The sequence below is a fragment of the Oryctolagus cuniculus genome, chromosome 4, assembly GCF_051225735.1.
Source record: "Oryctolagus cuniculus isolate XC-2025 breed Fujian yellow rabbit chromosome 4, ASM5122573v1, whole genome shotgun sequence".
NCBI classification, from domain to species: domain Eukaryota; kingdom Metazoa; phylum Chordata; class Mammalia; order Lagomorpha; family Leporidae; genus Oryctolagus; species Oryctolagus cuniculus.
Window position 1 is genome coordinate 124,427,245 of NC_142870.1, and position 25,011 is coordinate 124,452,255.

At 45.3% G+C, this 25,011-nt stretch overlaps 1 protein-coding gene across 3 annotated transcripts in view; it reads right to left on the bottom strand.

Moving 5' to 3' along the window:
* KCNAB1 (potassium voltage-gated channel subfamily A regulatory beta subunit 1) overlaps positions 1 to 25,011 on the bottom strand; it is a 452,219-nt gene that overhangs the window by 59,527 nt on the left and 367,681 nt on the right. For all 3 annotated transcript variants that reach the window (XM_008266198.5, XM_051858804.3, NM_001170956.1), the window contains 5 exon segments: positions 21,508 to 21,545; positions 16,809 to 16,888; positions 14,785 to 14,829; positions 10,339 to 10,383; positions 8,560 to 8,603 (listed from right to left, as the gene is read on the bottom strand). In XM_008266198.5, the coding sequence (XP_008264420.1) occupies positions 8,560 to 8,603; positions 10,339 to 10,383; positions 14,785 to 14,829; positions 16,809 to 16,888; positions 21,508 to 21,545 (252 nt within the window).

Consider the following 25,011-nt stretch of genomic DNA (forward strand, 5'->3'; position numbering starts at 1 on the left):
TCCAAAGTACAGCTTATGGATTACATTGGCTCCCCCGCCCCCCAGTGACTTCCCTCCCACCCGCAACCCTCCCCTTTCCCGCTCTCTCTCCCCTTCCATTCATATCAAGATTTATTTTCAATTTTCTATATATACAGAAGATCAGTTTAGTATACATTAAGTAAAGATTTCAACAGTTTGCACCCACATAGAAACACAAAGTGAAAAATACTGTTTGAGTACTCGTTATAGCATTAAATCTCAATGTACAGCACATTAAGGACAAAGATCCTACATGAGGAGTAAGTGCACAGTGACTCCTGTTGTTGACTTTACAAATTGACACTCTTGTTTATGGCATCAGTAATCTCCCTATGCTCCAGTCATGAGTTTCCAAGGCTATGGAAGCCTTTTAAGTTCACTGACTCTTATCTTATTTAGACAAGGTCATAGTCAAAGTGGAAGTTCTCTCCTCCCTTCAGAGAAAGGTACCTCCTTCTTTGAAGACCTGTTCTTTCCACTGGGATCTCACTCACAGAGATCTTTCATTTAGTTTTTTTTTTTTTTTTTTTTTTTTGCCAGAGTGTCTTGGCTTTCCATGCCTGAAATACTCTCATGGGCTTCTCAGCCGGATCCAAATACACATGGATTTAATAGTAAAAGAAAGAGGTTAGCAAGCAAAGGGTTTATGTGACATTTTATTAATTGGAACTAAGGTTAAAGAATCTGAAATATAGCTGTGCCCCATCATTTCTATCATTTCCTCCTCTTCAATAATAAACAAAAACACGAAGAGGAGGTACTAGAAAGGAGAGAGTGAGAACACACACACAAAAATTCTAGAACCAACAGCCTGTTTGTCAGCTCTAAGCATTTCGTCACATTTCTATGAGGACTCAGAAAAAATTAATTTCAATAAAATTAATACTTCCCTGAAATAGAATGTATTGTATATAATATTATGTAACCAAGGATGGCCGTCTTCAGGAGTCATTTTATCTCATTTTTCATGAGGCACCGCATTTCCTTATCAGCCTCTGCAATTCCCTGAGAAGACCGGAGATTTTTCTCTTTTTATTACAGGCATAAAATTAATTGCATGTTAAATGAGGCTCTTATAAATTTAAATTTGGCTCATTTAAATTTGATTTTTCAAACTGGTTTATCAGCCAGCCACAGTTACTTTGCTGACGGGAAAATGGAATGCTTGAATATAGTTCCGGAAATATTTGCTGTTCACGGAGAACGGGTTGTCTGTAAAGTGGAGGTGGCTTCTTAGAAGCCTTGATGAAGAGATTGGGGCAGCCACGTGTCAGGAGGTCGAACGCCTGCTCCTACAAAACTGTCGAGAGTCTCAGGCCCTGGGTATCACCAGCTGTCTCAAGAAGCAGCTTGAAATTAAGTTTACCTTAACAAAGGCTGTGATATGAGCCATGTGATACGTGTGTAGGGAGGAGGTAAGGGGATAGCCAAGCAAGCAAACAAGAATCCCAAGGTCTGCAAGGTTGGAAATGTGTGCTCTAACATGCGTGCTCTCTCCCTTGGGTGCTTTGACTTTTCTTCCTGTGACTACTGTCTAGCCTGCTGCGGGGCTACAGTCTAAGAGTACTTAGATCTTCAGAATCGTTGATCCGGAGTGCTGTGGAAGGGTATACAGAGATCTAGTGTGTTAATCATACCACGGTGTTCACATCTGGAAATGTTCAGAGGGAGAGAGCCAAAGACTAAATGCTCCCCATTTTCACCGGACCCCCTGGTTTGGGAGGGAGGCATTAACTGAGTTCTGGCCCAAGCCTGGCACTGGAAACAAATGTCCATCCTTCTGATCATGACCCCCTTTCCACTCTGCCTCTTCCAAACAGCTCCACGTGGGCTGAGAGTTCAGTAGGTGAGGAAGCTATGACTTATTTGGCACAGTTGTAAGTTGTAAGGCTACATGATCAGGTATTTCATGAACTAGGCATGACTTGAGTAATTGACTATTCCATGCCACCAAGATGAATTAGGTTCCAATTTGATCATGCCACTGTGCCAGACTCTGGGTTTACAGGTGCAGAGTCTTCCCTAAGGAGCCAAGAGTGCATATGGAAAGCATATACTGGCCTAAGTTCATTGTTCGAAGTTATAATGTGTGCCCGTAATGACACAGACTTGATATGAAAGCAAGTCTCGTTGGATTTGGTTATTCCTCATACTCTGTCTTGATTTTGGGCAAAGACTCTAGTGTACTCATGTAAGAATATAAGAAACGGTGTGCTGTGTCAGCCGTCATCCCTACGCCAGCTTTGTATCCATAAGACACACTGGCTAGCTACTCACTCTGAAAGTTTGGGCATGGATTTTGGATTTTCTTCTATGTGAAGTTTAGAAACATTGGCAAGTGGCAAGAGAGTGGTGGGGAGTAAAGGGGGAGGGATTAAAGGGGGAGGTGGGAGGCAGTAACCTGAGTTTTCTGGTTGGAACTGATGGCTCTGCCTGTAGGGGAAGAAGAGTCAAAGCAGCATGGAGACCAGGGCGGCCACTCTGAAGCGCACACAAGTCAGAAGAAGAGGAGCAGCGGATGTGCTGGACACAGGATGTAGAGCTGAGAGGCATCAAGGGAGACTCTTCGGTGCTTGACCTGACAAGGGAGGTGACTGTTCCTAAGATGAGGAAGTGAGGGACAAAGCTGGCTGCAGGGAGTGGTGGGAGCTGGGTTAGGTCGAGGTGGCACATCAATCACCCGCGCGCAGCTTTGGCAGCTGGATGGACTGCTCTTGCGTTCAAGGGAGGTGAGTGAGGCACAGGGTTTGAGACCAAGGGTAGTCATTTGGGTGGACCTGAATGACCTCCAGATGTCCTTAGCCTCTCACAGCCTGTTCCTTATCTACCCAAAGATAAAAGGGAGCAAGATAGTCTTTCTGCTTTGATCTCTCCTGTGGCTGAAAATCTAATCAGGTAGCCTTGCCCTTTTCTGTTTGGGTGCATTAATCTTGTAGGAACAGGTCCATCATAGGAATAGAAAGACATGATCAACATTGGTCTCCTTAAGAGCCATTTAGGGTATAGCTCCAACCAACAAGCAGTCATGTTCTATCTCCATTTAGCAAGTGTTTGTTGAGCACTGGCTGGGGGCCAGGCATTGTTTTAAGTTTAAGTAGACATGCAAAAATGCATTAACCTTGGCTCCAGACAGGAGTGGGGGTGTAATCAAAACCTAAGGAGGTAAGTGCTCAAGGGCAGTGAGTGCACTTGCAGAAGGCACTTCTGACGTTAGCTAGTCCCTGGGCACCAACCCAAGGCCTGGGGTGGGGGGTAAATGCAAAGAGAAGCAGAAGAAACCTCCCTGCCCATGAGGAGATAACTAGATGTTAACTGGCCATCTCTCAAAAGCCCACAGGATAATAAATTATGTAAAGAAAATTGCTTTCAAGAAAGTGAGGACAGTAAAAAGAAATCTAAGCTCATTTTTCCTTAGGTTCTGCAGTTGAACAGGAACCATATTGTTTAGAAAGTGAGCCTTAGTTCAACTTTATCCTATTTCACAAGTTTCTAAAGAAATATACCTATTCCAGAAGCTAAGCAGATTGGCACGGGTAGAGGTGGGTCTGGTGTTCAGTGTGGCAGGTTGAACGGTGTAGAAACCAGGAAATCCATCGTCAAGCAACTCTGCAAGGGTTCTATTCAAATAGGCTAGGTTGTGGCCTTCCACATCTACCACACACCCACTCCCCTATCTGGCTTGAAAGAAAACGTCGCCTTAAATAATGTACATTTTTTTTCTTATGTAATTTTTAGTTTCTTTTCAGCAGATCTCTCAGCGAAAATTCAAGACAGATCTGCTTCTTTTTCTCAAGGTTGCACTGTATTAGACTCACATATGGAACTGTGCCTCCCATTATAAAGCATGGTTATTTTGGGTGGGTGATGTAAGTTTACATGAACATGGTGCCCTGGAAAGGAATCTTACAGTGAATCCATTTATTTTGATTTTTTAAATCACCTTATTTGAAAGGCAGAGAGACAGAGAAAGAGAGAGTGAAATCTTTCATCTACTGGTTCACTTCCTAAATGCTGGCAACAGCTAGGGTTGGGCCAGGACAAAACCGGGAGGCAGGAACTCCATCTCGTCTCCTGCATGTGATCCAAGTACTCAAGCCATCACGTGCTGCCTCTCAGGATGCGCCTTAGCAGGAAGCTGGAACAGAAGTAGAGCTGGAACTTGAATCTATGCACCCCAATACGGGATGTGGGTGTCCCAAGCAGCATCTTACCTGCTGTACCAAAACCACCCGCAGTAATTCAGGAGGTGCTAGGCCACACTCATTGCCATTTCTTTAAAAAATTTATTTTTTAATAGAAAAATCATAACTTTTTTAAGTTTGTGAGGGTAGGGTTTACCGTTATTCACTGAGTGTTTGAAGCGGAGCATTCACAGGTTGCTTCCTTCTCCTATTCCTACAACGTGACAGTGGGTTTGTCGTTGGAATTACACAACCAAACTGTTGCTTCTCTGATAGGCAATTGTAGACTTGGACACAGCTTTTGACGGTGAAAGCCCACAAACAATTTTCTTACTCTGTCAGGCACTAAAGGAATTTGATCTGCTAAATTCTTACATTGGCACGAGTTGGGGCTTAATGACTGTTTGTGAAATGACTGAATGAATAAGTAGAATTTTAGAGCCTTGAAAGGACCTTGGAATTCTAAGCAGATGTAATAAACCTATTAGTGAAATTTCTTCTGCTTCCTTGTGAATCTACAGAGATGATATTCCAAAGTGGATGTAAGCCAAGGACTTTGGGCTTATTAAAAACGCTTTTCATCTCAGTTTTTTTTTTTTCCCCAAAGTATACTCTGCACAAGCAAAACTCATTTTGCATACTGTAAAACCAGCTCAGGAGGTCAAGGTTAGCGAGCACATGGTAGGCTGAACTCTACATGATGTGGGCTCTTAATGGTGTTACTCAAGCTTAAGGTGTACACGAATCTCCGTGGTTAAACTAGGTCTCCTTCATCAAGAACAAATACTAATGAAACCAAGGATGATGTTTTGTAAACCTTTCAGACTTTATTTTGATTTTAGAAATCTCGTGTCCCTGCATGTCCATAAAATTCACTCTTTAATTTCAGCTGGCCTAGAAATATCCTTTGAGCTGCCTTTCTTGTACTCACGAGCCCTCGTCTTTGGCTGAAACCGTCAACTGCAGAATCACACCAACAATAGCTACAGAGCGGTAAATGATACCAATTCTTCCTCAATCCCAAAAGTTTGCAATTTCATGTTAAAGTTTGAATCTGGGTCAGTTTGAATTTCAGTTGAACTGGTTTAGCCATCATGAGAGATTAGTCCCTAAGAGAATTCCTGACTTATTTAAAGGAGATGAAATTAAGAGGGAATTTCTATTAAGTTGTATGAAGCCTGGAGAAAATAGATTGGAGACAGAGAGAGAATTCTAAAATTCTGCACACACATCCGCAGACGTGAAAGCAATAGATAGCTGGGGAAGACTGTTGCCGTTCTTTTTCTCTTTGATTTTGTATCTGTTGATTACCAGTGTGAACCATTTTCTGAATTTCTCTCTTCTAATCAAAAAGGTTCAGAAAAAAAGAGAAGAAAGCAAAACAAAACAAGAAACCCAAAACCTTTCCAGCAGCCCTCTGAGTTACTTCTTGTTGACAAATTCTGTGGGGGAAGGACATAGCCATGAGTTAGGTTGGGTCTGACTTTAGTGTCAAATTGGACACTAAGGAGTGAGTGTTTGGCCTTGCTGTTGGAGCCTTGCTTGGGATGTCCACACACCATATTGGAATGCATGGGCTCGAGTCTGGCCCCAATCCCCATTCCAGATTCCTACTAATGTACACCCTGGGAAGCAGCCTGTGATGGCTCAAGTAGTTGGGTCCCTGCCACCCATTTGGAAAACCTGGATGCAGTTCCTTGTTCCTGGTTTCAGACTGGTTTAGCCCTGGCTATTGCAGGCATTTGGGGAGTGAATCAGTAGATGGATCTCTGACTAGCTGTTTCTGTCTCCCTGCCTCTCAAGTAGAATAAAGTAAAATTGGGCACTAAGGCCTGAGAATGGATTCTGTTTGAGCAAGGAATTTGCAAGCTTTCTCTGGTACTAGAAAGTCCTCATTCATTGTGGTAGCCTCAAATGTCACCTTCTTAACAAAGAGTGTCCTTAGCCACAGAACACAGACTGAGGGGGAATGCACTTAGAAAACCAATAATGGTGGTGAGGATGGAGAGGATGGTGATAATGATGACAAAAAAGTTTATTATGTGATGGACATGACGCTCAATGTGGTTTGTCTAAGTTCAATCCCCGTATAGTAACCCTGTGAGGTAAGAATATTTACAGTCTGTTTTATAGTCACAGAGACTGAGGCTTAGTGGGGTTAAGTAATTTGTACAAAGTCACTCCACTCATCAGTGACAGAGTTGGAACATGATCAAACATATGTCTGATTTGTAAGCCCATAGGCCTACAAATATGTTAAAAGCAGTTAGTAAGAAACATCAAACTCATAAAAAACTTTGGAGACAATGGAAAGATATAATTATTGTTAAAAGTGCATACAAATGCGGCTAGCGCTGCAGTACAGTGGGTTAACGCCCTGGCCTGAAGCACTGGCAACCATATGGGCGCTGGTTCTAATCCCGGCTGCTCCTCTTCTGATCCAGCTCTCTGCTATGGCCTGGGATAGCAGTAGAAGATAGCCCAAGTCCTTGGGCCCCTGTACTTGCATGGGAGACCAGGAGGAAGCTCCTGGCTTCAGATTGGCACAGCTCTGGCCGTTGCAGCCATCTAGGGAGTGAACCAGTAGATTGAAGACCTCTCTCTGTCTCTACCTCTCTCTGTAACTCTTTCAAATAAATAAAATAAATCTTTAAAAAAATGCACACAAATGAACGAACGTAAGTACCCATTTATGATTTTTGACTTCAAAAGCCTCCTTTTTAAATAAAATGATTGAATACTAGAACCATTTTTTTTTTTTTGACAGGCAGAGTTATACAGTGAGAGAGAGAGAGACAGAGAGAAAGGTCTTCCTTCTGTTGGTTCACCCCCTAAATGGCCACCATGGCCGGTGCACTGTGCTGATCTGAAGCCAGGAGCCAGGCGCTTCCTCCTGGTCTCCCATGCGGGTGCAGGAGCCCAAACACTTGGGCCATCCTCCACTGCCCTCCCGGGCCACAGCAGAGAGCTGGACTGGAAGAGGGGCAACCGGGATTAGAACCCGGCGCCCAAATGGGATGCCAGTGCAGCAGGCGGAGGATTAACCAAGTGAGCCATGGCGCCGGCCCCCATTATTCCCCATTCTAACAAACACTGAAGGAGAATAGTAGTTCTCACAGGCTGCTTCATGCATTTCCTGTTAATTTCTAAACTATACGAAGTTTGAGTTTCATTGCAAAAGCAATGGCACCTGAGTCTCAGTTAATACCCAGTAGTAATGTTTCCTCATGTATATACTTTTTAAAAAAATGTAGTGGTCTTAACATGCCTCCATGAAAGCTTGTGTATAAATATTCACAGCAGCGTTTTTCATAACAGCCAAAGGTAGAAACAAGCCAAAGGTACATCAGGTGATATTTGGGTGAACAAAATGTGGTATGTCCGTACAGGGGAATATTACTTGGCAAAAATAAGAGGAATGAAGTGCTGATACACGCTACTACATGGATGGACGGTAGGTAAGTAAAAGAAGCAGTCACAATAGTTCATGCTTTGTATCATCTCATTTATATGAAATGTCCAAACTTGTCAAATTTCTAGACAAAAAAAGATTCCTAGTTGCTTGGGACCATGAGAGGCAGTGAGGAAGGAAGGAGAAGTCACTTCTTTGGGCACAAAATCTCTCTTAGGGATGACAAAATGTTTTTACGTTTGGTGATGGTGATTTTTGCTCCATTCTGTAATTACATTCAGAGGTAACCAACTGTACAATTTAAATTGGTTAACTTTTAAGGCATGTACATTATATCTCAATAAAATCTGCTTCAGATAGTCTTATGGGAGTGATTTATTAATATTAGTCATGGTTATAAATGAGAAATATTCTAGATGTTTGGCTTTTTTCTTTTTCTTTTTCTTTTTTTTTTTTTTTGACAGGCAGAGTTAGACAGTGAGAGAGACAGAGAGAAAGGTTTTCCTTTCCGTTGGTTCACCCCACAAATGGACGCTACGGCCAGCGTGCTGTGCCGATCCGAAACCAGGAGCCAGGTGCTTCTTCCTGGTCTCCCATGTGGGTGCAGGGCCCAAGGACTTGGGCCATCCTCCACTGCCCTCCCGGGCCACATCAGAGAGCTGGACTGGAAGAGGAGCAACCGGGACAGAATCTGGTGTCCCAACCGGGACTAGCACCCAGGGTGCTGGCACCGCAGGCGGCGCTGGCCAAACCTTTTTCTTTTGAGTATCCATGTTCCCCTCTGTGTCTCTGCAAGCCCTATACTGAACTCCAGGAAGAAACTTTGTTGATTGTTCTTATAAGATTCTTTTTCTCTCCTGCATTGTGCTTGGCAGCTATTTGGTTGACACCTTTCTTGAGTCAGGAGCCCACACACAGAAGTAAAATTGAAGCAGCAGCACTCACCTTCAATAATGTGCTTTCTTGACAATCCTCTCTCTGTTTCCGCTCTGCCAAGAAAGAGAAGTAAATGGCTTTGAGTAGAGAGGTGTGTGTGTGTGTGTCTGTGTGTGTGTGTGTGTGTGTGTGTGTGTGTGTGTGAAATCTGTTTCAAAAGCATAAAAAATCATTCCTACTTAGGCTGAATTGCTACTCTCTACCCTGTTCTCAGCGAATTCTGGAGGCAGGAGAGGGAACACCGAGTGAGCACTTTTCTTTGGAGACCCCCGGAGATGAATTAGCCATGACTGTCACCACACCATTAATATCGCTCAGCACCAGGTTCAAGTTAATAACAACTCAGCCGTGCACACCTTGTCCATATATAATTTGAAGCACAGTTCAACTTTCTCACCTTGCTGGTAACCTGGCCAAAAGGAAAAAAAATGACAAGATTGGCAGGCTATTGATCTCTTTACCATTTCTGAGAAAGGAAGTAAATTTGAAAGTGTCTTGGCCTTTAAAGACATTTAACAACTATTCCTTTAAAATGTAACACATCCTGAAAATAGACAGACTTTCATGATGAAGGCTTTTGCCTCTTGGGCAATTCTCAAGCTCTGTCTTAATAGAAAGAACCTTGAATTTTAAAGAATTGATGAAGTGTTTATTCAATATCAATCTTTGATAGCCTCATTGTAAAATAGTAGCACTGTGACTGTACCTTTATCTGTGTCTTTTATAAGTATATTAGATAATATTGGTATAGTACTCTACTTGCAGAGTGCCCAATTTCATGTTTATTTCTAGACATATAAGCAAGTTTTGTGTATCATTGCCAGAGCATCAAGCAATGACACTGCAAATCAAAGCATAGATAACAAAATCCACACTTCTCACTGGCACTCTGTTGCTTCATTTTTATACAGACCGTGACAGCAATGAAAATCTAAATTCCATCTTTCTGTCGCCATGGCATTAGCAACTGGCTGAAAAACAACAGAATACGAGTGTGTGTGTACATACACATATATTTTGATTAAAAATGTTGCCTTACCATCTATAGGGAAGTAAATAAGATTTGTTTGTTTGCTTTTTTTTTGGTTAAGATTCCATCATTCTCTGAAATTTCCTCAAAAAAGCACAGAGCCAACAATTGCTCCAGTACATGGATTAGCTTGATTTTTTTTTAATATAATTCCCACTAATCAATTTAAGTACCAGTTCAAATACTGGCAGGCTGGCCCCTTAGGAGCCCATTCAGCCCGTGGAATTCTCTCTCCACTCCACAAGAGAGGGAAGACTTCCTTTTCATTTTTCCTGACAGCCAGTGACACAGGTAGCTCCTGTCACTCTCCAATGAGGTAGTCTCTTTTGGAGCCCGCTGTAGAAAATATCAGAGGCTTACTTGTGGAGCCAGCCAAGATATTTTTATCTTTGCATTCCGTTGAAGTCTCTGAGTTTTGGCAGATTTGAGTGGTTTTCTTCTGTGATGCCTTGTGCTTATTTGCTTTTCCTGGAATTTGAAGTCTCTTTTGCAAATGGTTCTAATATGAGTTTGGTATTTGAAAAATCTCAATGAATCACTTAGTAACAAGTGACCACATGCTTTGGAATAAGTTTCTTTGAGAGTATCTTGTAAAAATGGAATCATAGGCTAACTGCTGTTTCCTTAGAGTGAAAAAAATCTCTCTGCAAGGCAATTAATTTCTTACATTAGATATAAAGTTGTTGCCTTCAAGGATAAAAGCATGAATGATTAGTTGTTTCCTGTCTGATAGAGAAGATAAAAAGCGTTCAACTTACTTTCCACCCCAGTAGAGCTTGGTTGTTATGACCAGGCTGGACCTCCTGTGTATCAAACAGACAAACAGAAAGAGTAAATAAATTGCAGATTGTAGGACCTATCATATTATTTTTATAGCACCAGAAACAAGTTGCTATTGTGCTCCACATTTAAAAAAATCACTAAGGAGTTAAACTTGTCGATTCATGTCATCGAGATGTAAGGACAATGGAGATCCAATGGGCAGGGTCTTGAAGCCAGATCTTAGAGGAAGAGGTTGATGGGAAGTGACCTTTGGCTGGGGATGGAGGGTGGAGCTTGAGGAGGAGGGCGGGGGAGGCCAGCTTGGAGGGATAAAAATTGAACATGGAATGTAAGTGAGAGGACCTAGAGGATGGATTGATTATCTTGGTGGCTCAAATTAGCAGCCACCAGTTAACACATATTTGCCATTTGCCATAATATCAATTACCCATGTACTTTCCCTGGGATGAAGTCCAGTCTCTGCCAAGGACCAGGGACCCTACAGCCCTGAGATAATATATCCTGCACCATCACATTCATGGGCAGGAACTCACTACATAGAAACACGAATGATAAAGTAAAATATAATGGCCAATAAATGTTGAGAATAAAGAGGAAAACAATTTCTTTGAGTGCCTTATTAAACAGTCATGTCACTTTAGGAAAAGAGTCTTCAAATCTTTAACTCAAGGCTCTACCACCCGACATCTAAGGGAATGAAATGTGGGAATCTTGTCAGGAAACTTATTTCCTTCTCTAAGCTACACCCAAGGGCAGAAAATGCAATCTTAGCATCACGGTCAAGGAATACAAAATAATATGTTTTGAGAAATATAGGCATCTAATTTAAAATTGGGAGGCAGATCTCAGAGCAAGTTTGTTTCTCTAGATACGGAACCCAATTGAATTGGTCTAGAAAAAAAAATCATTTGCAATTCAGAGGTTAAGACCAAACTTTGGGAGTATTTGAAATAAGGCATTTGTAATTCCATCAGCACTGGACTCCATACCTTGGGATTCTCAGGTATAAAAGCCTAGTGTGATTGCTGATAACCAATTGGGGATGACAGGGACAGCTCTGACAAGTTGGTTGTAACACGAAAAATTTGTTGAAAATGTTGGCAACCCCATCCTGCACAAGTTAATTCCCTGAAAAGTAATTTGAATCCCTGTAATGGAAGGTCTACTGATAAATGCATCTGGAGATTACATATCCCAAATGGGCTGAGGTATTTTGCAGGTTAATCCATCAACTTGACGATACTTATTATTATAGCAATCTGCCACAGGGGAGTGAGGTCTCCTTTAGCAAATACTTTCAACCTTCAGCGAAAGCTGGATGGAATGGTATGAAAAATGAGCGCAGCCCTTTTGATTATTCGGAGCTGTTAGGCTTGCCAGAGCTGCGCATTTTACCCAAACACCACTAGATGCTTATTTTCCCAAAGTCAGGCTTTCTGTAAATTGTTGGCCCTTTATGGGTGTGCACACTAACATTTGCGTTCAAATGGCAAGAGGAGACAGCAGCCTGGCAAATAATCGCTGATTCAAAGGCAAGGTCTTCCAGGGACTCCTCCAAGGCTGAGGAATGATAGTATATTTTCCAGCGATTCAGCACAACCTTCCAAAACCAAGGAGCCTTGTTAGTGAGACACTTCATGCACAGTTAGGCCATCCATTGTACAGATGGGGAAACTGAGAACCGGTGAAGTAAAGCAGCTTGCCCTGGATCACAGCTAGCAGGTGGAGGCACCGAGGCCAGAGGGCAGCTGTGCGGTTGACACAGCATTTACAGGCTCAGTTATGTAATGATCCTGTTGATCTTGTCACTCGTCTCTAGCGGGAGAATGGGAACTGAAATAAGCAGGCTGCTGTAAGGTGATAGGGAGAGTTTTTATTTGTCAGACTGAAAGGCAGTTTGTGAAATACACACATCAGTCTATTTTCTACAAGGCTCTGCCACTATGGAGAGTGATTACATGCTCTCTGGGTGTGGAGAGAGAAAAAAGCTAGGGTACTATGCTTCCCCTGCTTCTTCAGGTGTGCTTGTGCAGTCTACACTTTGCTGCACCTCTCACCATACTATTGGTAGACTCGGCACACAGGTTTCTGTGTTAAATTATGGGGGCTGGCACTGGGTGTAGCAGGTAAAGCCACCACCTGTAGTGTCAGCATCCCATACGGGCGCTGGTTCAAGTCCCGGCTGCTCCACTTCTTTTTTTTTTTGACAGGCAGAGTGGACAGTGAGAGAGAGAGACAGAGAGAGAAAGGTCTTCCTTTGCCGTTGGTTCACCCTCCAATGGCCGCCGCTGCAGCCGGCGCACCGCGCTGATCCGATGGCAGGAGCCAGGATCCAGGTGCTTTTCCTGGTCTCCCATGGGGTGCAGGGCCCAAGCACCTGGGCCATCCTCCACTGCACTCCCTGGCCATAGCAGAGAGCTGGCCTGGAAGAGGGGCAACCGGGACAGAATCCGGCGCCCCGACCGGGACTAGAACCCGGTGTGCTGGCGCCGCAAGGTGGAGGATTAGCCTATTGAGCCACGGCGCCGGCCTACGGCTGCTCCACTTCTGATCCAGCTCTCTGTTATGGCCTGGGAAAGCAGTGGAGGATGGTGTAAATCCTTGGACCCCTGCACCTGCGTGGGAGACCTGGAAGAAGCTCCTGGCTCCTGGCTTCGGATTGGCCCAGCTCCGGCTAGTGTGGCCATTTGGTTAGTGAACCAGTGGATGGAAGACCCTCTCTCTCTCTCTGCCTCTGCTCTGTAACTCCACCTTTCAAATAAATAAATAAATCTTTACAAACAAACAAACAATAAAAGTTAAATTATGTCCCAAAAATGATATGCTAGAATCCTCACCCTGACTACAGTAGACGGTGAGCTTATTTGGAAGGAAGGTCATTGTCGACGTAATTAGTTACGATGAGATGGGTCCTACTTCAGTATGACTGACATTCTTATAAGGAACCACACAGACGCATATGGTGAGAAGGCTGTGTGATGACAGAGGCCAGGTTGACGGGCCGCAGCTGCAGGCCAAGACTTGCCAAGGCTTGCTGGCAGCCACCAGAGGCCAGGAAGAAGGAAGGAAGAATTTCTACCCAGAGTTTCAGGGAGTGCATGGCCCTGTCAACACCTTGATTGGACTTCTGGCTGCCAGAACACACATCTGCTGTTTTAAGCCACCTAGGTTGTGGTGCTTTGTTGCAGCAGCCACGGGTAACCGATCCAGCCCCTAGGTGGGCAGTGATGGATGGACTTGCATTCTGGGTGCCAAAGTAAGCCAGACAAGCTAGAAGACTGCATGGAGGTGTGAATTACTTTCCAGATTTAAGGTTAAGCTTTCTTGTAGCCCCCTTGTTTCCTGGAGTAGAGGAGGAGGAAAGGAGATAGGTCACCACATTTTCTTTCTTCACATCCGCACGAATGTTTGGGTTTCCACTTCCACAAGGCCCTCTGTTCCTAGCAAACGTTTATCTCAGAGTGAAGAATAAGAAGCCCCCAAAATACACGGGGCTCTGTTCTACCTTTCTCATTTTTGCTCCCAGAGGGAGCTGAAATGACGTGTGCAAAGGCGGAACAAAGTCTGTCTTGGGACTGTCCTTGTTTCCTAGGTGAAGTTGTAGAAGATACCTGCTGAGTGTGCATGGTGTGTGTGCGCCAGAGAACAAAGCTCCCTACACAGCTGTCTTCACTAGTATCAGCCCTGTTCTGACAGCGCCATCCCAGATACTATGCCGGAACACAGGAGGACCCTGGGCTTGGCCGGGTTCTACTCCTGCTGGGGGACGGTAGCTGTGGTGGCTGAAACTCATAGAACTTCATCCCCTCCCTACCCTGGCTTTAGCTGCAGAAGATGATGGAATGGAAATGTAAGCACATCTCTGAGTGTTTCTTGGAGACACAGCTCAAGAATAACAGATGAAGCACATTGCTGAATGCCCAGATACTGGATTTCTAAGAGAGATGCTGGCTAGTTGTGTTCAGGTAAGAAAACCTTGGGGTATTTATCCCCAGGGCTTCTTCGTGCATCATTTCTCTGAACCCAGAGTTGTTAATAAAATGAGCAGCAAACATAAATTACGAGTAGAGATAATCAGCTTCCTGCGATTTGCTTCCTTCTTCAAATGACCACAAATGGCAGTGATAAGCCATGAAAATGTCACTTTCTGTTCTGCGTCAATGTCTCATGAACACTCCCACCTTCTTTTCTGCTCAGCCCCTCGGTGATTCATTGTCATCAATGACTAGTCAACAATTTTCAAAGCACCAGCAATGAACTCGCTGGCATTTAGCCTCAAACCACTATCAGTGATTTCTTTACCAATATTTGATGTTTTCTGACAGCCTTTTGGCCCTGTTTCGTGTGCTTTCAGCTCCCTTCTCTGGTGCAAAAGCAGCAAGTCTTAACAAATAACAAAAGGATTACGGTAAATGCAGTACCTCCAGCCTTTCTTCTTGATGATGCTGCCCAGAATCACTTCAGCCCTGCAGAGGGAAACGGATCACGTCTTAGGATCATGTCCCAGAAAAGCAAGAGTCAGTCCAAAACCCCAGAGCCACTGCTTGTTTGAGCTCTCGTGTGCCTACGGATCCTGAAAATAGAAGCCGCTCTCGGCTGGTAGCACAGTTTCCACTGTTTCTGCTTTGCCTGCAGAATCCTGCTCGGGAACAATCCGGAGGCACCTGCCAAATCCCGCCATGCTGGCAGGAGACCGCCTGCGGTCCTGGTACTGAGAAGCAGCAGAGTCATTTGGCAGTTTGGTGTTTTTGACCCGCTGATCCCGTGTGTAAATGTCTCGCTTGTTGGTGTCTGGTGGGAGTTAAGGTTTCCTTCTAATTGCTGTGGAACTGCTCCGTTGTGACTGGGGAGGACAGTGAGACCTCACGCTGTTCAGGCAGAACTAGTGACCCCAGGTGATGTTGCAGGATAAATGAAGAAAGTGGGTGTGGGGTTAGATATCCCTAAGGCCAGGGTTACGGATGCAGTGGCCCAGATGGAGAATGTCCTGGGATCCAGTGACAAACTCTGTCATAAGATCAAGGACAAATACTGAAGTGTCCTTTCTGTCCTGAAGGCTGGGTTGTGGCGAGGTGCCCTGAAGACATCCCAGTCGCCACTTCCACCTACCCTCCTGGCTCTCAAGATTGAGGAAACTTTCTTCCCTGTGCCTAACACCAACCTTATGTGAAGCTTCTGGGCTCTCAGAGGCTTTGCAAGTGGGAGACTAACAGAGGTAGTCAGCACTTTGCCCATTAGGGCGTCACAGATGGGAGACCCTGCTCATCCTCATTTGTCTTGACTTGAAAGCTTGGCCTTTGTTAGGGGCTACAGCCTGCGATGAATCGTGACGCAAGTTGTGGGCTGTGCCCCACAGTTAGGCACTGGATGCTTCCACCTGTCTGCTCGACTGTTGCCATTGGCAGTCTTGCATTTCCCAGTGCAAGACTCACTCGCTGACAAGCAGTCAATAACGATCAAAGTGGTCAGCATTCACAGCACGAATACAAGCAGGACCTCACTTGGCAAGGCCACACCACCTGGATTGAGGCGCATGAGGCCTGCAGGGGACTACACTCCGCAGTCTCCTCAGAGAACTGCAGAGCCGCTGGAGCAGCTATTTAGCTTATTTGGTTCCGGGAGCTGGACATCTGTGTTCCTTCCAGGAGGCGAGGGGTCCCTAGATCTACTCTGAAATGTGCTGACTATGCTGGGACCTGGATGGCATGGGCCTCTAGTCCTTGCCCCAGGCCACATTGCCCCTGGGTTCTAATGAACCTGTCCTCCGGCCCCTGACCTGCTCCTGGCTCCAAGGGAAGGAAGCTGCTAGGTGTGACTCTTACAAAAGAAATGCAGTTCTCTGCAGTGCTCTCCACGCTCAGAGTGGGCTCTGAAATGACCTTGTAGGAGAGCTACTGGGTTTCTGGGCATCTTTGGGGATCCCACCTTCGATGTCTAAGCAGCCTGTAATGCCAGGGCAGACACTGGCGAACAGGAAGAGCAGGCCCTGCTTGCCCACAGGGAGGGCAACCCAGTGGCATTATGATTGGATATGCTGGATATATACATATTGGATATATATATATGTACATGTATATATATATATATATATAGGATAACCATCTTGGAATCTGCTCACGCATTTACTCACTTGTATGTTCAGCTACCACCCATCTCCACCACCACTACTCTGGAGCCAGCTGCCTGGGCCCCTCACGGAGACCATGGACATTGTTTCTTGATCCTACCTCCCTCCAATACATTCTTCACAAGGGACCAGTGGCGGGAAAGATTGGGTGGGCAGAGAGGGCCAGAGATGGTCAATGTCCCCAGTTCTAGAGGTTGGTAGGGAGCAGGGTCCCCGACGTGTGGGGGAACAGCTGCCTCTTCTCACTAACACATCAAAATGGGCTGGACAGACAGGCTGTCTTATGTCCACAGATGCCACCAACAGCTATGGACTTACTTTCCAGCGGCATAGACCTCAGCAGTGTCAAAGAGATTAACGCCACTTTCATAGGCGATGGTCATCAACCGTTCAGCAACCTGCGGGGGACATGAAAGGAGGCTGGTCAGAGAAGCCAAGGCCGGAAACCCCGCCCAGCCACTCCTGGTTTCTTGCAGTTGCAGTGAAGAGAGAGAGAGCAGCGGGCTGAGCCCATGGAGAGAGGGTAGGAGGAACCTGTTCACAGACACGGAGGGGGCCCCACAGCATCACCCTCAGCACCGGCCACTGAGTCTCCCCTCAGATCCCCGTGAGATGGGTGGATTTGCCTTTCTCACTCTGCAGGGGGAGACTCGGTTCTACAACATTCTCTGTGGCATCTTTAGCTCTCTGATAAACAGGTCAATTGTGTCACGGGTGACTCCCTTTCTTCACTTCTTTATCCAAGCCAAGAGGTTCCGGTGGCTGGGTAACTCTTGACCTGAAAGCCTACGACTTTTCCTCCTTGAGGTCAAACAGACGGTGCTGATGAGCCAAAAGTCACACGGAGGCGTGCTGGTTTAGAACTCCTGCCACTCACAGTTTTGCAGAATCCAAAGCATCATCACGGAGTGGCTGCTGAATCAACACGGGGAGAAAGGAGCCTGCGAGAGCCCTGACTCACCAGGGATCCAGCTCCCCACCGTGCAGGCTGCAAATAGAACTCCTTGTGCTACTGAAGAAGAAGTGGCAAGTGTGGCAGAGAGTTAGAGGGACAGCTATAAGCAAGAGCTTGAGGGATAGCTTGGTGGGATAGCATTAAGCAACAGTGGAGAGCGGCTGCTATTCCATTTTGCTGATTCACTTACTAGTTTGAAACATGCCACACTGCACACGTAATTACAATTGATTTTTCCCTTATGGTTTTTGATGGTGGGCTGAAGTTGCTTCATTGACATTTCCAAGGTAAAATATTTTTATGTTGTTTTGAAAATTAGCCTACCTGGAAAATGTGTTAGGCCAGTAAAATGGAGTCCATGCAGACCCGTTAGCATAATGTCTTTAATTTGCTACCGTGAATACATTTGTCCTACCTCAAGATTAAAAGCTAAGTCTAGTTTTTCTCACCATGACTGTCCTATGTTTGAGAAATTATTGTGCGTATGTTATGCTATATGACATACTAGCAGATTATCACCGGGAAGTATGCACAATTAAATCTTAGCTAGAGGGCAATTTTAAGAAAAGATGGAGAATTCTAGATGGAGACTTGGACTGAATGATGGCAGAGATGTTTTCCAGCCATGAGATTGGAAGACTCGGATGTGGAAGAATGAAAAAAACAAACAAACAAACAAAAAAAACACTGAATTAAGTCTGAAGATTGATTTCCAACCTGAATGTCCCACTTATTAAATAAATAAACTTTTGCAAATCATTTGACCTCTCTGTATCGTTCAAATGGGAATCTGTTCAGGGAACTCCTTGTCCCCCAGGGAGTTTGTAGGCTACAGAGGAAACTGCCCTTCACCTCCCTCCAATGGGGGCCTGAGGGCCTGAGAGGCAAGGGGTCAGGAAAAGTCATGTGACACATCCGGGCCAATGAAATGTGAGGAGAGGTTTGCTGAGGGCTTTGGGGAACATGTTCCCCTTCAGAATTTCTGGAAGCAGCACTCTTCCTGAAGTATCCATTTTAATGGAGGCACAGGATTCCTGCAGTTGTCTTACAACCCGAGGAAGAGTGGATGTGCCAAGGAGCACAGGGCTGAGAGAACTCCTGGGAAATGGGGTTGGGGGATCCCCTGAAGTTTGCTGTACTTCTGTTCTTCTAGTTTCAAAGTCAAAATCATTTTTTTCTCATAGGGTAAGCCCATTTGAGTTGGGTTCATTGTTGCTTGCAACTAAAGGCAACCAAATTACCTTACGGATGAAAAAAATATAAAGTACAACTCTGAAAATTACGTGCTATAAGATGATAATACACTCTTTCCATTATTTTTTAAAAATTATTTTTCATTTATGAACATCTACCTTAGTTTTATGGTGATGGCAAATTATTTTTGAGAGACACCCTGCCAAGTGATTTAATTTGGTATTTGAATCCTTTTGATGATGTTCCAGCCAAGAAATTATTCAGGATATGGTTGGACTCTGCCAGGTATGGAAACATCACCTCCTGCTGAGCCAGCAAGGGGAGTTGCATCACTCAGCACATTATGGTGTGGTCATCCCTGTTATCCTATATTTGTACCTGCTTTGTGTTGCACTCGTCTGAAGCCAGAGAGGAAATGGGAAAATGATGGGAGGTCAATTTATTGCTGTTGGTCTGCAGCTGTCCTACATAGGACTAGGTGGGCTTGAATAATTCAGCTCTGGTGTGCCTGGGCCTGGCTGTGCCTCCCCCTCTTCCCCTTTGAGCCCTCTCTCTGCAGGGATGTGAGGAAGGCCCTAACTGCCTTCTGGAAGGACAATACCTATTTGTCTGGTCTACATGTAACAGGAGCACCTCTGCAGCCACTCATGACTGCCTCATTGTATGGTTTTGAGATTTGGAATTCTGACATGATTCATCTCAGGCCAGTCCTGCACATGCTGACCTGGGCAAGCTGGGCTCATTGCACTGGAGAGCAGACAGCATGAAGGGGGAATGGTCAGTTACAGTTGGCCTGTCTGTTCTGAAAGGGAAGATGCTTTTGTCTGTTTCCCTCCAAGCCCTGTACCAGGCGGTAGTGGGTTATACACATGCTGGAGACAATGGATTGCTAATGTTAGAGCTCCCTCCTTCCTTGCCACTTATTTTGTATCTGATTTAAAGCCTGGAGCCTTTGCTGTGTCAGCTGTAGTTTTGCCTCCGTGCCTCCTCCGTACACTCCTACCTGATGCCAATCAGCAAGCCCTATAGTGAATTATGTGATGTGCTACCCAGTTCCTCCTTCAGAAACAAAGAACTTACTCCTCCAGCTGCTGGGAATGCTGCCATTGAATGCCCTTCAGCTCTCTGGAAATTGCATTTTGCTAGAGTCATCTAGCCCAAGGTCAAGCCCACTTCCAGGTCAGCCTCTATCTAACGACTGGTCTACAGAGCTACAAATGCCCAGTCCTCTTGTTCCAGCTTGGGACAACTCTGCAGGACCATCTAAAGCATCAGAGCTTCCCATGGGGTGAGCCAAGGTCATTGTTGAGACTGCATCTTGACCTGCTCTGCATTGATCCCAAATTAGCTATAGTGCATGTTAATTTGCATTCAGAGTCTACTTCTCATGGAATCTCCCCATGAGACCAACTCTGTGGGATGACCACTACCCAACTCTAAGAAAGGCATTTAGGCAGAGAAGAATACAGTTAAGGACCCCTTACCTCCCTGATCTATTCAATGCCACGGGTGATTGGGAGCTGTGGGGAAAACCACCACTGCCCCAGGTCCTTAGGAATGAAGGTAAGAACTACCTTTTAAGTTGAAGCCCTGGCCTAAGGCGCCTGCATCCCATATGGGCGCCGGTTCTAGTTCCGGCTGCTCTACTTCCGATCCAACCCTCTGCTATGGCCTGGGAAAGCAGCAGAAGATGGCCAAGTCCTTGGGCCCCTGCACCCGCCTGGGAGACCTGGAAGAAGCTCCTGGCTCCTGGCTCCGGATTGGCCCAGCTCTGGCCATTGAGGCCATTTGGGGAGTGAACCAACAGATGGAAGACCTCTCTCTCTCTCTCTACCTCTCTCTGTAACTCTGTCTTTTGGGTGGATAAAATAAATCTTTTTTTTTTTTTTTAAAAGAACTACCTTTGTATGAGATCTGTTCTGGGCCAGGCACCAGAACACTTTATAGGCATCATCTCATTAATCTTAATTGTGGTCCCGTTGGGTGGAAGGTATTTCCATTGTACTGATGTGGTGTCTGGAAATGTTAGTAAGTTGGCTGATCAATGGTGGTAGCAGAAATGGATCCATCAAATGAACCCACTCAGACACACTCTCTGACTCCTCAAAGGCCTAGCAGGATCAAGAATAGTCAGATGGACTCGAGGCTCTTGCCCTCTAGGGAGTTCTTGACCTTCCATGCCTTTGTGGCTCACTTATGCCATGAAGATACTCCTTAAAAATCACTGCTGTGAAAGTGTAAGCAATGATTTAAAGGTAGATATAATTACTGTAGCTTCCGTTTGTTGAGTGTCCGCTACCCACTGGTAACCACTAGTCAGAGAGTTACATGAATCTATGGCCTGTGTGATATATTAATCCTTGCAACAGAGCCTCAAGGTCAGCATTGTCATCCCATTTTACATAGGAAGAACTGAGGGTCAGAGAGTTTAGATTAACTTGGAAGCCAGGGTGACCAGCTGCCTGGTTTGCCCAGGCATGAGAGATTTTTCTCGCAATGTGGGCTTCTAGTGCTAAAACCAAGAAGGTCGTTTGCAAACTGCGGCCAGCTAATAAATAAATAAATAAGCAACTTTAGCAATAAAATCTTTTCATAAAATGGCTAATATTAATTCTAAGTTGCTGCATTCTGTAAACATTGAACCTGCACATATAAGAGATTGACAGCTTCAAGGGCTATTAATAGACTACATGTGAAAAATACAAGAGGCAAGATAAAATGGAGAATAATCTTTGAGTCAATGTTAACCATTTCCTGTGATCTAAACATTATCTCTACAAGAGGTTAGCATCCCAAGAAGCACACTCCTACTGCATAGCTTTCTCCGAATTCTCTTTCGTCAACACGGCGGAAGCCTGGATAACTTACCTCATCGGAAATTTGACCTCCAAATGTCACCCATGTTCCTAGAAAAGAATAAATATTTGAAAATTATTCATAATCAGTTTTCTAATATTGTGCTGTGCATAACAAGAGGAAACTCTTAGGGGGACTTGAGTAGGTGGCTCTGTTAGTTCACCAAGGTGCCCGGATGGGGCACAGGGAGGCTGCAGTCCAGTCTGCCCTCTCACTACGTTCCCGAAGGGGTCTGTGTCCCTGTGGAGGAATGGAAGCCTTTTCTCCACTCAAAGCTACCAGCTCTGCTAATGGCAGTCTTGTCCCAAAAGATGCTTTTTCTTCAGCTATAGGACCAAGGATGCTGGCACACAGGAAGCCGGTGCTATTCGGCCCAGTTCGGCTGCACACCTGTTCTTGCTCTCATTTAGGTAAGAAGCCACCTGTTTTAAAAGTGAAATTAAGACTCTGGGCCATACCTGTTCCTTTTTGCCTCCAGTAAGGGGCTCTATTTTTATATTCTCTGCTACTTCTCAAAAGGAACTTTCTCACAGAAGTCCTAATAGTCTCCCCTTGTAAGACCCAGGAGGTGATGCCTATCTACTCCAGAATGGGACTCCCCATTGGGTTTGGGGTGCAGAAGGGAGCAGCAGCTGGCATAAGGACAGGGGAGGGAGAGGGAGCCAGGCATCCACAACAGTCCAGGATTTGCATTTGTAAAACAAGAGGGAAGCGGCCAGTGCTGTGGCACAATAGGTTCCCATAGGCACTGGCATTCCATATGTGCCCTGGTTTGAGTCCTGGCTGCTCCACTTCCGGCCCAGCTCTGGGAAAGTAGTGGAAGATGGCCCAAGTCCTTGGGCCCTTGCACCCCGGGAGACCCAGAAGAAGCTCCAGGCTCCTGGCTTTGGATCGGTTCCGGCTGTTGAGGCCATTTGGGGAGTGAACCAGCTGATGGAAGACCTTTCTCTACAGAGTGTCTTTCCCTCTCTGTAATGGTACCTCTCAAATACATAAATAAAATCTTTTAAAAAAAAAAAGAAAACAAGAGGGAAGCAGAAAGTGAGTGGCTCTTAACGCTCTAGTTTCCAGGGACCTCATTCATTCATTTCCTTCTTTATCCATTTAAAAAGTTTTACTGTTAAACATTTACTTCAAAAACTGAGCCTTAGAGCAAAGGAAAGCAAAGTTCATATAACAAATGTATGATACTAACTTGGAGTTGTGAATAATTCCATTCCAGGTAATGGCATTGCACCCACATGCTAGGGATAATGAAGGGACAGCTGGCTGCTGTCTCCCAGGAGCTCACGGTCGACAATGAATACGGTGTGATAAATGCTGCGACAAGGCTGACCCAAGGCAGTAATGGAGGGGCTGTTCTTCCTGGACTGGGGGGAGCTGGCACCCCAGAGAGGCTTCTTAGATAAATGACACCTTGACTGAGTCTCACAGGAGAGAGCCAAGCAAAGAGGGAAGGCAGAGGCAAGAGCATGGACGAGACAGGAGGTAGAAAACTTTAGGGCATGTGATAAGCTGTGTGTGGGCTATTGGACCCAGGGATGAGACAAAAGTGCAGACCACGAGAGGTGGGCAGGAGGGAATGCAACTAGGGCCTGGGCTCAATTTGTGGGGGCTATTTGTGGGGGTGTGCAAAGAGATGCTGTTGGAAACTTATAGCTTGCATTTCATAGTAACAGTCATGGCCGTCTATGGAATTCCTCCCACATGCCAGACAGTGTGCTTAGAAATTTTCATCTCTATTCATTCTGACAAACTCACAAGGCGATTTTATTATCTGCATTTCCAGATAAAAAAAATCTAACATAAACCAAGCTAATACACGAAATGTCCAGAAGTCCCCAGATGTGCCTGGTCCCAAGAAGAGCATCCTTCCTACCAGGTCACATTGCTTCACCAGAGTCTTTCCAGGTTAATTACGGCACTTGAATTTCATATTCCATAGAACTATGTTACTGTAATTATCTTTTCTCGTGGTTCTCAGGAAATAAAACAAAGGTAGGGCATAAATTATTCTACTGCTACACTCTATATCCCCAGAGGTCGCCCACATGGAGCTTGCAGACTTGATTTGCTTAACCACAATACTGTTGATTGATTTGGCATTTTAATAACTTTTGAGGGCCAGGCATTTGGCACAGCAGTGAAGAGGCTCGTTGGGATGTCTACATCCCATACTGGAGTGGTTGAGTCCCAGTTTCACTCCAGATTCCAGCTTCCTGCTAATGCACACCTGGGAGGCAACAGGTGGTGGCCTAAATACTTGGGTCCCTGTCACCCACTTTGGAGACCTGGATTGAGTTCTTGGTGGGTGCTGGAGGAGTGATCACAGATGGGACCATGCTCTCTCTCTCTCTCTCTCTGCCTTTCAAATATAAGTAAATCAATTTTTAAAGAAGATGTATTTATTTATTTGAAAGTCAGAGTTACACAGAGAGAAGGAGAGGCAGAGAGAGAAAGATCTTCCATCCACTGGTTCACTCCCTAGTTGGCTGCAATGGCCGGAGCTGTGCCGATCCGAAGCCTGGAGCCAGGAGCCTCTTCTGGGTCTCCCACGCGGGTGCAGGGGCCCAAGGACTTGGGCCATCTTCTACTGCTTTCCCAGGCCATAGCAGAGAGCTACATAGGAAGTGGAGCAGCTGGGACTAGAACTGGTGCCCATATGGGATGCCAGCACCGCAGGCGGCAGCTTTACCTGTTACGCCACAGAGTAAGTTACCAAAACATTAGGAGATTTTTCTTAGAATTTTCTGATTTCCAGGCCAGTGCCATGGCTCACTAGGCTAATCCTCTGCCTGCGGCACTGGCACACAGGGTTCTAGTCCCAGTCGGAGCGCCAGATTCTGTCCCAGTTGCCCCTCTTCCAGCCCAGCTCTCTGCTGTGGCCCGGGAAGGCAGTGGAGGATGGCCTAAGTGCTTGGGCCCTGCACCCGCATGGGAGACCAGGAGAAGCACCTGGATCCTGGCTTCGGATCAACGTGGTGCGCTGGCCGCAGCAGCCATTGGAAGGTGAACCAACGGTAAAGGAAGACCTTTCTCTCTGTCTCTCTATCCACTCTGCCTGTCAAAACAAAACAAAACAGAATTTTCTGATTTCCAGCTTCTCTTGGAAACAGAGGGCTGATGTCCCCTAAATCTGAAGGGCAGCCCCTACTGTAGAAGAGCTATGGCCTCCCCAGTTAAAGCCCCGCCCCCATCCTGCTGTGTATCCCCAATGCTGAAATCAAACAGTAGTTGTTATGTACACCACATGCTTACTACCAGTTTTCTTATTGTAAATAAGGAAAAGGAAGAAGAACTTGGACATCTAGAAAACACAATTGAGTATATTTCTGAAAATCAATATGAGTGTCCCTACTTTTCAGTGCATGGGAGGAATATCCAAAGAATGTTTGCACAGAAAAATTGCATCTTCAGGCACATAATAGAACCAGCCATGGCTGGTCCACAGGAAAAATGAGCATTGAGAAGCTTAATGGACAGAGAAATGGCAGCATTTGCTTTTGAATGAGAATA